Raw genomic sequence first — 15606 nt, 5'->3', positions numbered from 1 at the left:
GGTTGCGTCGCAGCCTTACGGATACCGAAGGGCTGTAGCTATTGTACAAGCACTCGTCACAACAATTGCGAACGAATCAGGCTACCTTTCTGTGGTGCCGCCGAACAAACAACTGCTTCCTTTCCACTTCCCGCCTTCTCGGCCATTTGCCGGTCTATTTACCCAGCTCTTGTCGCCACGGGGCTTGAGTTCGCTCGGGAGGACTTGCTCGCTGTTGACGTTCCTCGCGCGTGCCCTTGGCTGGCGATTATTCTTGGTCGTCTCGTTCGGGGCGCGCCTTGGCTGATCACTGTTTCTTTTGCGTGTTTCCATCAAGAGGGCCGGCCATTCGAGAACAGCGTAATTCATTACCGCGAAGTGGCCCACGCCTTCCTCGAACGTACCACAATCATTCCCGCATCGACGTGTCAAGGCCGTTGCCATTCGATTCTGCGAGACCGAGCGTCCAGGTCAAAGAAAAAAAAACAGACAGGACGCTACAGTTTGCACTTTGGTGGGACTGTAACACATTGCTCGCACTTATTAAAGCGAGCATAGGTGTCTCATCTATCAAGAGGATTGGGACGTCGGTGTCATTCCTCCGTGACGTGGTGCCAACTGCAGTGACATTAAATATTCGCACCACTTGACGTCACTAAAAGAAGACCTCATGGCACCACACGTCGCCCAGGTTTGTGCACCGTGTTGATGTAGTGGCTTGGGTGCTCGGCTGCTCAACACAACGTGGCAAGTTCAATCCCGGCCGGTGATGTAAGTGCACGTTCAAGAGCACCAAATTGTCGTAATTTTTAGCAGCCCTCCACAACGGTGTCTCTCATATCGATACCCTGCTTTTGGGGACTTTCAACTGCAGCTATTATTATTGTAGGGTTGCCCAAATTTGTGACGCTACCATGACGTCCTGATGACGTCACTGTAGCGCTGCGTGACGTCACGCGACTACATCATCACGTGACACGATCGATTCATCAAACGTGGGCCTATCGCAAAGAGAATCGGAAACCAGGTAGTGTGCAGGACGCTTGCAATGCCTCTAATCTTAGAGGCAGTGCGAAGCCATGTTAGCCGCAGAAGGTTTTTGATAGGCGGCGCGGGAAGATCAGTGTAATTGCCGACAGTGAAAAAAAAATCGAAGTTAGATTTTGCCTTTGAGTAGTCTTAAAAGAATGTACGAGGGACATCGGGAAATTTGTTCACGTGTATTTTTCAGGGCAGTGCCTTCATCGGCCTCATGCGTGCATGAGTAGAACCCTGTAAGGTAAAATAGGCGTCGATCTCGAAGGGAGCGAAGTGTAGGAAAGCCTATCACTACGTAACGTGATCTCGACTGCCGCGTCAGTTTATACCACCGGCAATTTTCACAGACTAATTTGAACGAACCTTAATACAGACATTTTTTACTGTATATCTTGTCACAGGTGATAAAATGACTCAGGTTAGAGCAGCGATGCCTAATGTCTACCCTCAGTTGGCCAAAAGAGGCCTATACGGGCTCTCACGTGTTATAACATTATATCGCGTCTAATCTACCTATGTATCCAACGATTCAGTTGCGTTCATTCAAGGCAGTTTCTCACAGGAACGACTCGCTGTTAAATGTATCCTTGATACATCTGGAGATGAAAAAGCTGCTGTAGCTGTACACTTATTTTCTCACTTTGGCCAAATGTAGGTCCTAGTTAAATGACCTACAGAATTCTTTATTGATGTAGGCATGCAATAATAAATCCCAGAGGCACGTCGAACACGACATACTTTGAGTGCTTCCTGTGGGCCACTGCTCTTTTCGTATTCTTGTAAGCCGTTCTATCATAAGCTTCTCAAATTAACAGACGTGTAAGCCTGGAATGTTTACATGAACTGGATGCAGGATTGTTGTTGGCCACCTCACATTTTTTCTTACAGATGAGTACTTTGTTCACGTACGTGGGTTTCAAAGTGAATGGACAGTGAGCTGGCAGGGGTGTTTCTTTTTTTTCTTTTTTGGGGGTGGGGCGTATGTTAGGTGCAACGTTCTTCTTAGTTTTGTGTGTTGTGGGCATACAAATCACATGCGACTGCGCAGTTCAGAAAGCGAGGGTGCGTACACTTACGTGCATTGCATTGAAACGTATAATATGTACTTATAAGACGCTGAAGTATAGCTTCGCATTAGATTAGTCTCACTTACGCGATGCACCCTAAATTATAGCTGTTTCTACGCTGAATTTTGTTGTAAAGGGATGCAAGCAATTTGTGTTCGTCTCTCTCAATTGACTGGGTCAGGAATCCTCGTCACTGCATGAAAAAATGCTTGCTCACACCTTGCCTAAAGGGGTGACATGCGCAAAATAAATAAATCTAAAGTTTTACCTGCGTTTGTTGGAGGGGTGAATAAAATGCCAACAGTACGTGAAGGAGACGCTCTCAAGCTTTCTGTGATGTAAAGCGTCAGAAAGTGCATGGTATAGACTGGTTCGTTATAATTATTGGATGTAGTTTTTTTCATCCCAAAAACCATGGTATGATTATAAGAGACGCCGTATTAGAGGGCCTCAGAAATTTTGAACGCATAGTGTTTGTCGTAAAAGAACCGCATAGGAATGCATATACATGCTCTGTTGTGCCCGTATCTTATGCTGCCGAGTTTTAGTTATCTTTTTCCAGATGAAAAAGAGTTAATGGATGTCATACGCAAGGGATGCTTCGCTGCTGAACTCGGTTACCTCAGCTGAGCTGTGATGTAAATTTGGTTATTCGAGAAAAGACGCATTTTGAAAACAATGCACTGGATGCTATACAAAGACGGATCTTGCATTAAAAAATGTTTCTCACCAACACCATTGCGTTGTCGGATGAAAGCATCCGCTAGAGTCTTCACGTCTCAGTGCTTTTGTGCTTCTTTGCTAATGAAATGCTCCTGCGACCCAAAAGAGCACGAAGATTTCGAGTCTGAATTCAACGTGACCGAAGTTTGGGAGTGCAGATAAGAACGCCAGAGATCATCCGCGCGAGTCCGTTTTCAGATTTGTTTAACTGTTTTTATGGCTTACTGAAGACACCAGGGGAGCCCAGTTCATCCATAACAAGTTGAGGCGTCCGCTCATTTGAAATTCTAATCCTCAAAGCTGCAGGATTAGGCTGCTCAACTCTTCGGCTGTCTACAAGCTACGACACACAGTTTGGAACATCGCCAAGAACGCTCCCCTCGGGACATACTACGTTAGATAAAGTTGCGCTGTGGTCTAAGTAGCAGGCTTAAGCAGTCTTTGATAACCTAATTTCACTATAAGAGCGTGAACTTGTCAAAGCGTAAAGTTACCGAAAATGAAGGGGCGTCTCACTGGGTCTAGAACGAAATGGCCCAGGGTGCACTGAAGCGACACACTAACTCCGTTTATACAAGTGCCATTTGTATGACAGCCTGTATGCCTCTGTGTTGAGAATATATGTATATCTAAAAGGGGAGACTCTTTTCTTGCCAACTAGCCCCACAACGAGCATCACTTGACCCTTGCAGAAATTCAGGACGGCTTCAGTGACCTATCATCCACTGGCCAAACCGCATGTGTAAATTTCTATTGTGTTATTAGGTTGTGGCTCTTAGTGTCATCTTAGTCTCCGAGCCACATCACCATTTTTTTACCCACATTTTCCCCAGTACACGAACGTTGTAAAGGAGTGTAGTAGCGAAGCACGCATATAGGGGGCCTTTTTTTTTCGCATACGAGTACCTTGTTGCTAGTTACAAAAGCTTATAACATAAAAGGCAAAAACGTCGTGGTTGAAATCCGACCTAAACGATTTGTTTCGGTGCAAGGAAGTGGGATAATACATTTTAAATGTGCTTTTTTCAAGACGACCTGGTCGTACATAAACATAGTTAGGAAAGATTCTTGCATTGGGCATGTTTGTTCTTTCTCGATGAACCCGAAGCTTCTCAATATGATACAGGGAAAAGAAAATCTCCGAGGCCGGTGCGAAGATACTTAGTGTGTGGCCATCGGTGCTTCATTGTTTTCGTATTCCCTGGGTGCACGCTAATCACTTACAGCTAAATATGTTCATATATTCGTACGCCGCTTCAGTATACTATAGGATAACATTTTTCACTCGTTTAAGGTTATTACTATGGGTATTAGGTGCACAAGTAATGTTTCAGACGAAAATGGGGTGTAGTTACCCATATCAGAAATTGCGTAACCTAATAAACCAGCTGTGTATCATTGTTAAGCAGTTGGTGTTCAGAGAACAGACAATCATTACTCGATTACCGCGGAAGGCAACTGGTGACTAGACACGCTTGCAGTGACCAACATATTTTGTCTAACTTGAACAGAAGTTGCAAGTTATGAGCGTTATGATTTCTTTTAAATTTATGACGCAAATACATTGATGGTATTTTGGTGTTGCTTATTACAAATGCCCGTGAAAAAACTTGCTGTGGATCATGGAATTACAGAAATGACGTGCGTTGTAGCTTTGCGGTCAGTGACTTCATTGCATGTGAGGATGTCTGGTAGAAAGGAATCAGAAAAACTCAACGCCCAGCGGGGAAAGAAAGCCCTTTATTCCACCATAGCCATAAGGTGGGCTCCTGCGCACATTGACGATTATAGTAGTGAATACGACACTGGCGCAGCAGATATTGAAAAAAATAAGCAGCGACCTTTGTTTTTGTTGAGCAACTTATGAGAAAATCTCTCTCCCACTATGAGTGGGCTTGCCGTTTCTGAGTAGGCTTCCGTAGTCAGTTGATCGCTTCGAAAATGCAAGACTTTTCAGGCAAATTGGTGCCCATTACATTCCCATCACTGCGCCACTTAAGGCTGATTGACTGTTTTACCGCACAGATGGTATGCCTGTCGAAGGTAGAAAACTCGCATAACCATGAAATGTGACCGCACGCTCAGTCGCCACGCGCTCAGTCGATGCCCGAGCGCTCTGTACAGGTGGTTAACTAGAGAAGCCGAATCTCGGCGATTTTTTAAAGTATATCTCAATACTTGGGAACGTCTGTACACATATCTTAAACGCTGTTTGCCACGAGTTTGTTTTAAATGATAATGTACAGCAGGGCCGTAAGTGATTGGCCCGAATCACCGTCGCCCATACGTTGTGTACGAGTTTACAGCATGAGTGTTATAGTCAAGGTGGGCCGTATGTTGCAGACATATTGCAGAATAATGGCTAGGTAGGCTGATTCGTTTGGCCACACGGATGTAATACGGCAAAGCGGGAACGAATACAGAGGAAAAGACAAGACATATCCTTTCTTAATTGTGTTCGTTGTATTCGTCGCCGTGTGGCCTTCATACGTAAAAGGTATGAGACTATCACACACCTTGCCAAACTAGGCCCAGCTAGGTGTTCAGCAGCTCTGCTGTGAGCCAGCTTTGAGTGGCTTAGTGCTAGCTTTGTAATCTTTTTTTAAATGCGAAGCACTTCTTAGCGAACTTCGGCGACTTTGAGCGTATCTATCTATCTATCTATCTATCTATCTATCTATCTATCTATCTATCTATCTATCTATCTATCTATCTATCTATCTATCTATCTATCTATCTAGCCGCCTACAACCTTTAACTTTCCTGGCCATTTCGTTATTGGTATCGATACCGAATATTTTATAGCATAAAATGATTGTATGATCAGCATAATTCACTAGCCATAACATGATTATCATTTTCACGGTCTTGCTGCTCTTTCGGTGGTTTTGTTCACATGACATTTTAGAAAACTAGTATGGTATGACATGACTGCATGGGGAACACAAGTGACAGACCCTAACGTGGAAATCCTGATATGCATTTTACGTAAGTCACGAGTCATGACTACACGCCACGCTCATAGTGCACTCGCGGGCGTTTCGCTAGCTTCGCATATACCATGCTTGGTATTAGAGGACGTAAATTCATGACGAAGGTATATGACTGCTGCAAACATAATCATGAGATGCGTGTTGTGTAACAATATCACTACATACCACGCTCATGATGCACTCGCAGCCGTTTTGCTAGCTTCACATATTCCAAATTTACCGTAGCTGTGGCATTGCACGTACGCGTCCGCTTCAGCTACGGGAGGTGCGGGGTTCGATCCCCAGTGCCGGCCGGCCACCCACCGGTACCTAAACAGGGTACAGGCGGGCTTCGAGGGGCTGTGACGCGTCGCCCCAGTGGTGAAGGTTACTCTGCCTGGATACTCCCAACACGCTGCGTGGGGACCCCGGTATTCCAAATTTGGTATTCCTTGGCGCGAACGGACGACTAAGATAAATGACACGTCCAAAAATGATAATCAAGACATGCATGTCATTTAACAACATGACTACATGCCACACTGATGATTCGCTCGCGGCCGTTTCGCTAGCTACACATAGGCCAAATTTAGTATGACGTGACGCCAATGGTTGACGAAGGTATGTGACTGGTGCAAACATGGTAATCACTACATACGTGTCATGTAACAACAAGACTACTTGCTGCGCTCATAGAGCGCTTGTGGCCATTTCGCTAGCTTCACATATAGCAAATTTGGTATCATGTGGCGTCAATAGACGACGAAAGTAAATGACACGTCTAAACATGATAATCGAGACCAAGAAGTGATGTGCGGCAGAATTTACATCCACCTCGTAATGTTGTGCTGATTGTGACCTATCAACCTTCTTCATCCGTGCTTCGCATATCATCGATTCCCTCTCTAAGTGCGATCTGCCAATTTTTTATATTTGTAGACAACGCGGTGGCGTCTTTTTCACGGAGATGGCATGTAGTAAGCTGCGAGACAATTTTTATTGATATTTAATGTGTAAATATTCCTGAGCTGCTTACCTCGGACAACCTTGCCCCGCCGCGGTAGTCTGGTGGCTAAGGTACTTGTCTGCTACTCGCAGGTCGCGAGATATAATTCCGGCTGCGGCGGCTGCATTTTCAATGGAGGCGAAAATGCCGTAGGTGTGTGTGCACAGATTTGGCTGCACGTTAAAAAAAAACCAGGTGGTCAAAATTTTCCGAGCGCTCCACTTCGGCGTCATTCGTAGTCACATGGTGGTTTGGTGACCTTAAAGCTCACATACAAATCAATCAACCTCGGACAACCAAAGCGTCTGTGACGTAACCTGCTACTGTTCCTTGCAACACTTCAGGAAATGCGCAACTGTAGCGTGCCCCAGCTCTAATTAGGCAAGCTTACAGAAGATAAAAATAAAAAAAGTTGTTAGGTCAACATGATGTTTCTTAAGAAAGGTAAAGAAGTCAACGCTAGTAAGGAAGCGGTCTGGTATATAACGTGCATTAATGGCGTACACAAGCTCAACAATATTGTATCGAGCCATGTATTAATTATCAGCCTACATGAGGTCTTGAATATACTAATGAGGTGCTAACCTTATGCGTGGGGAATCCTGTAAAGTTTTCATAGCCTCGTCATTATGCTGAATTTTTTCGCACAGATCTACTTTAAGTTTTCGTACTTTATGTGAATGGGACTGTCTCGCTAATACAAGCGATGAATGAATTGCCTGAACAGACAACCTTCATCGCCCTTTATTGTTTCCATTCTGCAATTGTCATTTTATTTATATCTGTATTTGTATATGTTATACCACCCTACTCAGATCTTGGGTCTGCAGTTTTGAATAAATAAAACAAATAAATAAATATACATTAATTTTCATAATGGGCCCCACGGGCAACACGGGCCATTATTTCTTGTAACATGGGCCAGCAACTGTTGCATTACGAAATCATAACATAGATTACGGGCCCACAGGAAAACAGACTCCTAACGTTTACGTCGTGGTGGAGCAGCGGTTATGGGGCTTGGCTGGTGACGCGATGGTTCCGAGCTCGATACCAACCGTGGTGGTTGCAGTTTATTACCCGTGAAATACTAGATATCCTTTTACTGTATGTTGTCAGTGCACGTTAAAGAACACTATAATGTGGGAAATTACGAAGCCTTCCACTACGGTGTCTCTCATAATCATATCCTAGTTTGGTCACGTAAAACTTCACTTATTAATGTTAGTATCGTTGTTGTTAAGGTTTTACGTCTGAAAAAACAGAATATCTTTATTAGGGACGTCGTAGTGGAGAAATGTATGAAGTTCGACAGCCTGGTGTTCTCTTAAGATGCACCGAAATTAAGAGGAAGATAGACCACTTTCTCTTGCATCAAAATGCAACTATCGAGGCCGGGGTTCGACACCGCCACCTTCGGGTCACAAACTAGTTTCAATAAATGACCCTCTTCCGGGTTCACCGAAGTTCATAACGTGCTTTCATACGCCGAAGGAGCTGCTATACGGTGCGCGGCACGGCAGCTGCCACGATGCGTCATCTCAAGCATACGTATTAGGACGGAAGCGGCGAATCAATCTTGTATGCCGGCCGCTTATGGCTGCGGATCGATGGAGCTGCCTGACAAGCGTGCATACAAGCTGCCGAAAAAGAACAGAGAACAGCTTTTTTTTATACTGCAGCCACCTTATCGCATGAGACACAGCATGCGCAAGTTTCTTACATCGTTCGTGCTGTTTAGCGTTCCCTCTCTCCTCTTTTTCTACGCGTTCCTTGTCCTTCTCATTGACATTTTTTTTTCACACAGTAATACCTATACGAAAGCTTTTCAGAGCGGAACATCGATTTCTTCGCAAAAATATCTTGAAAACAAGAAATAATAAGTATACACTGCATGGCGACATTATTATTCATACTCTAGGCCACACACGCACATCATGGGTTGGTAATCGTTCTGCTGTATACATCGCAAAAACTTTCTAGTAAATGTCGTACAGCAGTTTATATTTGTTTTTTTTTTACTTTTTACGCCTCATAATATCAAAATGATTTTGACAGAGGCTGAAGTGAAGGACTTTAGACCATGTAAGTCATGAGAAACCACTTTCAAATATTTTGGTGTGGTAGTTTAACAAATAGTTCAAAATAACTGCTACCATGACTACAACTATGACCTCGTCTTGGAATGGCCATGAAACCCTGAGGAGTTTGTAAACTGAGCATGCTATCTCTTCTCTCGCAGATTAAACCACCCTGTGTGTCACTATGAGTGGAGGTTCTCAAGTGTCCGTCACTCTGGTAAGATCACATTCCTGATTTGGTTCACTGATCCCTGCGTTCTTTGTTAATTGAAATCACCAAAATTTTGATTGTTTTTTCTTGTACATGGAGGGGTCATCCCACGAAAACTCGGCTTTGCCGTCCGCTTTGTAACCATTTAAACATTCACTATAGATATGTAATAGTTTTGTAGCAATTGTTTTATAATATTTGCTTTTTAAATCAATTCGGTACTCTAGCATACAGTCCGTAGAACCTGTGTGTTAATGTGGCATTATTACTGCTTGCAAGAAGTGGTTTGTCAAGTAACAAAAATAAAACAGCAGTCGAGCATGGTTCGTGCATAATATTTTTGCATCATTTACACCATGGCTGCAGTACGCATGTCCTTCGCGAGAGATGCAAGGCCGGCTTGTTGGTAGCACATCTTCAGTAGGGTTTCTTGTAACGCACACGAAAGACAGGACAAGCGCAAGCACATATGGAAAGACAGAAAAGGGAATTTTGTGCCCTGTCTGTCCTTGTGTCGCTGCCATGGTGCTGTCTTTTATGTGCGCTGCAAAAAACAATAAAAATATGTAATGAAGTAGGCTCTTTACCCGCATTTTTATAATTGCATCCTTACTTCGCCTTTTCTTGAATATCGTACGTTTCACGCGAAACACTTCTCCATTATTACTTCTACTAAGTTCCGAGCTGGTGCTCATATTTCGCAAAACTGCGTATTTTCTAGTGAACTTGGCGGACTTGTATGCAGTCTGTTATGTACTCTTTGAATTACCTTGAAAAAAGCGTTTACTGAGCTAACGAAAGGGGACGACAGAAAGAAAGAATGTCGTAATTAAGTTGTGTCTAATGACGCAATGGGGACAAGAATTTATGAAATTAGTAATTATATAGACTAGTTTGTACCATGAAGCTACAGAAAACCCATGCTCGTTTCTCAGAGAGAGCAACGGTTAAAAATATGTGTTGGTTCTAGGTTCAATCCCCGGACCTGGGCCGCTCTATCGTCAAATAAGAATATTTACTTTCTGAGATATCAGCGTGAACGTTGCATAGATTTCGTTGTAGTTTTTTGGTGCAAAAGGTCGGTTGCCAGCTTTCCCTTTCATAAAATATGGTATGCCGTGTACATGTCCGCGTTTCGTCTTCTATCGGCCATGCTTTCAGCCCAGTACGAACCTGAGTAGAGCCGACTATCGCTAGCTCATGCTAACTTGTTGCGGCTTTATGTCTGCATTACACGTGCACATTGGAGCTCTATATTAACATTAGTGGTCTCGTCTGAATTTGTTATTTGCTCTACTTTTTTTACTGCTGAAATCAACAGCTCCGTTAGCTCTTCAATTATTCTCTTCATACTGTTTCACTTTATTATTCTTTTCATACTGTTTTACTTTAGCTCCTGTCAGCTTGCCTGCTGCCCTGGTGCAGCACGAGTGTACACTGCTCGCGCACCGAGCGTGTGTTCGCCCAGCTGAAGGCACTGCGTGAATGCGAGCAACGTGCACTCTTTGACGCTGGCGACAACGACACCGGTGAGCATGGCTTGTAAAATACTCATTTTGGGGGAAAGGACAAGTTCGTCGAAAAACCGGAAAGATGCACCTTATGGTTCGAGGGATTTATGTGCGCCGGCCCGGACACAGTAAACAAATAAAAAAATAAAACTAATGTTCGCAGCAACTAACATGAAACTATTAACATAAGAGATCTACGCGACAGGTTTTCCGCGTGTAAATTGTTTTATTGCGAAATTAGACAAACAGGAAGAGGCGATGCATTTTGAAAATGCAAACTTGATCCCTGAAGCGAAGCCTACAATGCCCAGAAAAAGTGTGAATGCAGTCACTATGTTCTAAATATAACATAGCAGAATTCTCTGGTCTCGTCACAAGCTACACATTTTGCAAAAGAAAGACTATTGAAATGGGTGCATGGCATGACATGTGAGAAGCTTCTATACATCGAACAAAAAAATGTAGTTTTGCAAGATGCAAACTGCCATGCAATCGGAGTCAGAATATTTTTTTGTTCATTTCATCAGTAGCTGGCGCAGTACGGCAATGGCTGTCGACGTTTGCACACTCTGTGAAAACGCTTTAATTACACAACAATTACTTCCGTAGCTTTGTCTATACTACACCACTCTTGATTATGCAGATTTAGCAGTAAAGATAAAATAAATCATGTGAACATGGAAGATAAGCTTTGTTTTGTACTTGTGAAATGTGATGTAGTTCTTGTGCAGACAGCAGGAAGACATCGGGTGTTTGCCTCGTGTTTACGTGTTTACATTTACATTACGTGTTGACAATACGTGTTTACGAGTGTACGTAATTACTATGTGTTGGTAAACATCTTATGTACTGAGAGCACGCGGCATCGAAGAAGTCTTGAATTCACCTCATTTAGCAGGCTACAGTCATAACATTTCGTGCCATGAGGACCGAGATAGTGATCATCCCTGGAGGAGACAAGGAGGGGAAGAGATTTCGTAGAAAATTTCACTTGACGTTCCTATTTGAAGAAATGCCTATTCTATATGTGACATTTTAAATGGTAATAAGATGACGCGGGCACTGTATAGTAATTCAGCCAATTTCTCGTTTCCTTCTGTTTTGCAAACCCACGCAACCTTTCTCCGTGTGATTCCAAGGGTGGCGTTTTTGAGACTCCTGTAATTAATGGAGACAGAAATGCGGTGCTAACCAGTATTTTGACCGTTAAAGAAAAAGAAAAGGTATGGTAATTTCGCACTTGTACCCAGCCTGAAAGAAGAGCGGAGCCTCGCGGCTGACCTGCCTCGCCTCTTTTTCTTTTTTTTTTTGCTCTGTGTCTTTCTCCCTCTTTCCGTATCTCCTTTTTTTAGATGTTCCTTTTTCATTTTCTTCCTCACTCTCTGTGTTTATTTCACTCTCTTTTGCCTTCCATCTTCATTTCTTTTCCTTTCTGTCTCTCTCTCTTTCTCTATAAATCCATCGATTTTATTAAATCTTACTGTCTCTGTTCTTTCTTCTCTATTTCTTTGTTCTGCCTGTTTCCCTCTTTCTTTTTTTTCGGTCTGTTTGTTCTTGTTATTTGTATTAACTCTTTTTTGTGTGTCTGTCTAGTACAATCACTCTCGTTTTTAGTGTTTTTCTCTGTCTTGATCTCTTTGTTTTCTTTTTCCTTCAGCCCCATGTTATACTCAATCTGAGGGGATTGGCAAGAAGGCATAGTTGAAAATTTAAAAGGTTATTCGAATAATGTTAGGTCATTTACAGAGAAATAAAGAATGGAAACGGCTATCGTGCGTAACACAATGAATTAGGACTGCAAGTAATATGCTATCGAACTCGTATTCGAAACCTGATCGCAACAGTTTTGCGGAAATTAGGTAGATTTTTTCGCCTTTTATTAGGAAATATTTATGAAGACAAGATTTCAATTGTACTCGTTTAGCGGTTTGAATATAATTATACATGACATCAAAGGCGTTTCAGAGGCAGTATTCCGTGCCTAGGGCCTGAAACCTTAGTACCATTTGTTGAACTTCTCCACTTTTTCTTCTTATTTCTTCATATATTTTTTCCTCTCCTACTTTCTTTACGTGTTCGTTGATTTAATGCTTGCGCCTGCTCTACGGGGTAGTCGGAGACCTGACAATTCCAGTGGGAACCCCCCCCCCCCCGAGGGTGCTGTTCGCGTTGGACAGACTATGGCTGGCCTAAAAAGCTCCGATGTTGAAACTCTCTTCATCAACGCGACCGTGCAGCTCCGTAAGGAGTCGCATAGAAATGCACGTACTCTCCCGAAATTAGGGTGAATCGTCTAATTTGGTGCTCGTCTTAGGTTGTATTCTGTGTCTTCTTTTTCTCTTCATCAACTGGCAGCATCGTGTGACTGGCGATTCGACGGTTGGCAGTGCTGGCCTCCGACGCCCCTTGGAGCCACGGCCCGCGCAGCGTGCCCGGAACTATTGCCGGGAGAAGTGAATTCCACCGGTCAGTACGCCTGACATTGTCACGGTGAACGTGGACTCGCGTGCGTCTTTTTACCAGTTCTTGTGACCTCTAATTCTTACAACTGGTGTACCGAACTGCTCGCAAGTATTGTGTGTTTATGCTAGCATGAACCACTGCCGCATTTCGTGACATAAATACGTGAAATTCATGTTTCCAGTGGTGTCAAAATGACTGCCTCCACAGGAAAGATAATTGTTAAGGCAGAGGACAAATGGTGCATTTTCAATTTTTTTTTGTTTTATTATATTGGGATTCGTTTATCGCAAAACCCTGCATACTGTGGTGTTTCTCAGGGCAAGCTACGAATTTATCGCAATAGTACTTATTGCCGTTTTTTTTAAGGTTAATATTCCAAGTACTTCAATAAAGGTGTCTGGATAGTGCAAACATATGCGCAATTTATTGCGAGATATAGCTGACGGTTACAAAAAAAAAACGAAGTCGTCGCAGTCATTGCGTTCTATCAGCTGCATATTTGTATAGGGTGACGGCTCCCAGAATAATCTTTAGGCAGAACGAACTTTTGCAGTCTCCTTTGCGTTTTTATGTGTGCTTGAAACCTGCGTGTTTATAAGTATAGGAGATGCCACAGTCTTTGCGGTGTACAACTTCATGCTACCAGGCTTTTTGGTGCGCGCTAGAAATAAAAACAAAATGCTGGAAATAACTCCTCCCACTATGTGCTCTGTCCGCAAAACATAAGCTTGGTAATAGGCTCCAACAGTTTTTTGTCGAAGCTGCTATTTTGCCTTGCTAGGCAACTTACGATAATATGTTTGCCATTACTGTGTTATTCTCCCCCACGTGAGCAGTATGCGACGCGATTGTTGATATGAGAGCGCGTGACCCTTTGTTTTTACTGACTCACTCCAGCAGTGGCTGTCAGAGGCACATAAGTTTGTGAGGCGAAGCTTTGCAGTCTATTTACAGGAGCATTGAACCTATGAATCTTCTCGCGAGAGAAGCACGCAAGCCACGATTTCCTACGCGAGGTAGGCGGCATACGCCATTGCACAGGTCCGGAACGCCTTTCCGCAATGTTATCTTACGGCGACAGCGACGGGGCTGCTCGCTATAGACTCTTGCCAGATATGCATATGAGAGCGCATTTTGTTCCCAGCTGCTGCGTTCCTACGAAAAGAGGCTTAGGCAGGAAAAGTGCCGAGGAAGATTTGCCGTGAAGCGCTCAATATTCAAGCCCCCCCCCCCCCTGTCTTCCCGGTTTTCTTTGTACATGCACTGTGGTTACGTGCTGCTGCAATTTCTTTTAGAAAGTACTTGTTAGGTATGGAAAGTCCAGCCACACGCGCATACTAACAAAGTATTTGAACAGAATGTGAGATCCTTGAAGTCTTCAGAATGCCTTATAAGCTATAGCCAACATAGGAGGTGCCTTACCGCCGAAATGCCGGTTCAGAATTTGAAAACACACCCATTGATTATATTGAGCCAGTTGAACTCGTGATCTGTGGAGTTAGTACATTGCTCCAGTGAAGACATAGAAAATTGAAATCTATCTTTGTCAAGTGAATTTTAAAGCATTGCACTTATGAATCGACCAATTGAAGTGCTTGTTCGTGTAGAATGTTTGCTTTTAGTGAACCTAAATTGAATATTATAAAAATCTGTTTCAACTATATATTTGATAACCACGTTAAGGGGAGACGCTACTCGAAGAAAATGCTTACTTAATCTGTAGCCTACAGCAATGAAATATTTGAAGTGTGCAATCGCCTAAAGGCTGATTCCAAATATACAATAGGTTTTATAGTAGATTGCAATGTTTTCGTTCTGTACCATCACTGTATAAAATATAGCTCTTTTTGGAAACACTTTTTCTGCCTCTAAGCGTTTATGGTTATGCGCCATCAAGGACGCACGTTGCTCCCAATTAACATTAGAATGCAAATCTAATAGAGAAGTTTGTATAAAACATTTTAATGAACAAAAAAATTTGAGATAAGAATAGTCTTTGAAGGTCAAGCCCATACTATTGGCTTATTTAGGGTACGTGAGAAATATGTGTTGACAGGTAATATAGAGAATAACTGCACCCTCCACAAGCTACAAAATGTGAGGAAGAACTTCTAATTCATCTGGCCATCAGAAGCGATGGCCCGATGAAGATAAAACATGATGTACAAACTCAAAAAGTAGCTAAGAATAGCATTTAGAGAAAAACGCATTTTAAACGTGAAAATGGAAGCCCATCGATGTGGCAAAGGCATGCTTCTTGAAATTACTTTGTGCGTCAATAGAGCTTGAAAATTACGGCTATTTTTCGTATGCGGCTTTGGTAAACTTCTTACGTGAAATGCCATAGGCAGCAGCCATGTGACAATTTTTACAGGACTCTATCGACAATCAGCTCTTCATAGCTTTATTGGCCACCTTGTGCTCTTTAAAATCAATTTTAACCTACTTCAAGTTAAATAACAGCCTTAATTTCTCTACCATGAAATTAAGAAAGTACATAAAGCAACAGGTGGAAGCTGGCTAAAACAACAAAAAATAATTTTGCAAAAAAAAAG

The 15606-nt window shown here is 42.9% G+C and overlaps 1 protein-coding gene across 5 annotated transcripts in view; it reads left to right on the top strand.

Annotated features, from left to right (window-relative positions):
- The window catches only part of LOC119178092 (calcitonin gene-related peptide type 1 receptor-like), a 184791-nt gene that overhangs the window by 138934 nt on the left and 30251 nt on the right, over window positions 1–15606 (top strand). For all 5 annotated transcript variants that reach the window (XR_012893934.1, XM_075887534.1, XM_075887535.1 and 2 more), the window contains 3 exons: window positions 9028–9083; window positions 10471–10606; window positions 12944–13054. Coding sequence is in view for 4 of the 5 variants with exons in the window: in XM_075887534.1 (XP_075743649.1) it covers window positions 9051–9083; window positions 10471–10606; window positions 12944–13054 (280 nt within the window). In the remaining variant the exon portion in view is untranslated. The remainder of the gene's footprint in view (window positions 1–9027; window positions 9084–10470; window positions 10607–12943; window positions 13055–15606) is intronic.

Source organism: Rhipicephalus microplus, chromosome 1 (genome assembly GCF_043290135.1).
Source record: "Rhipicephalus microplus isolate Deutch F79 chromosome 1, USDA_Rmic, whole genome shotgun sequence".
Classification (NCBI taxonomy): domain Eukaryota; kingdom Metazoa; phylum Arthropoda; class Arachnida; order Ixodida; family Ixodidae; genus Rhipicephalus; species Rhipicephalus microplus.
This window is presented reverse-complemented; position numbering and strand designations above follow the sequence as displayed.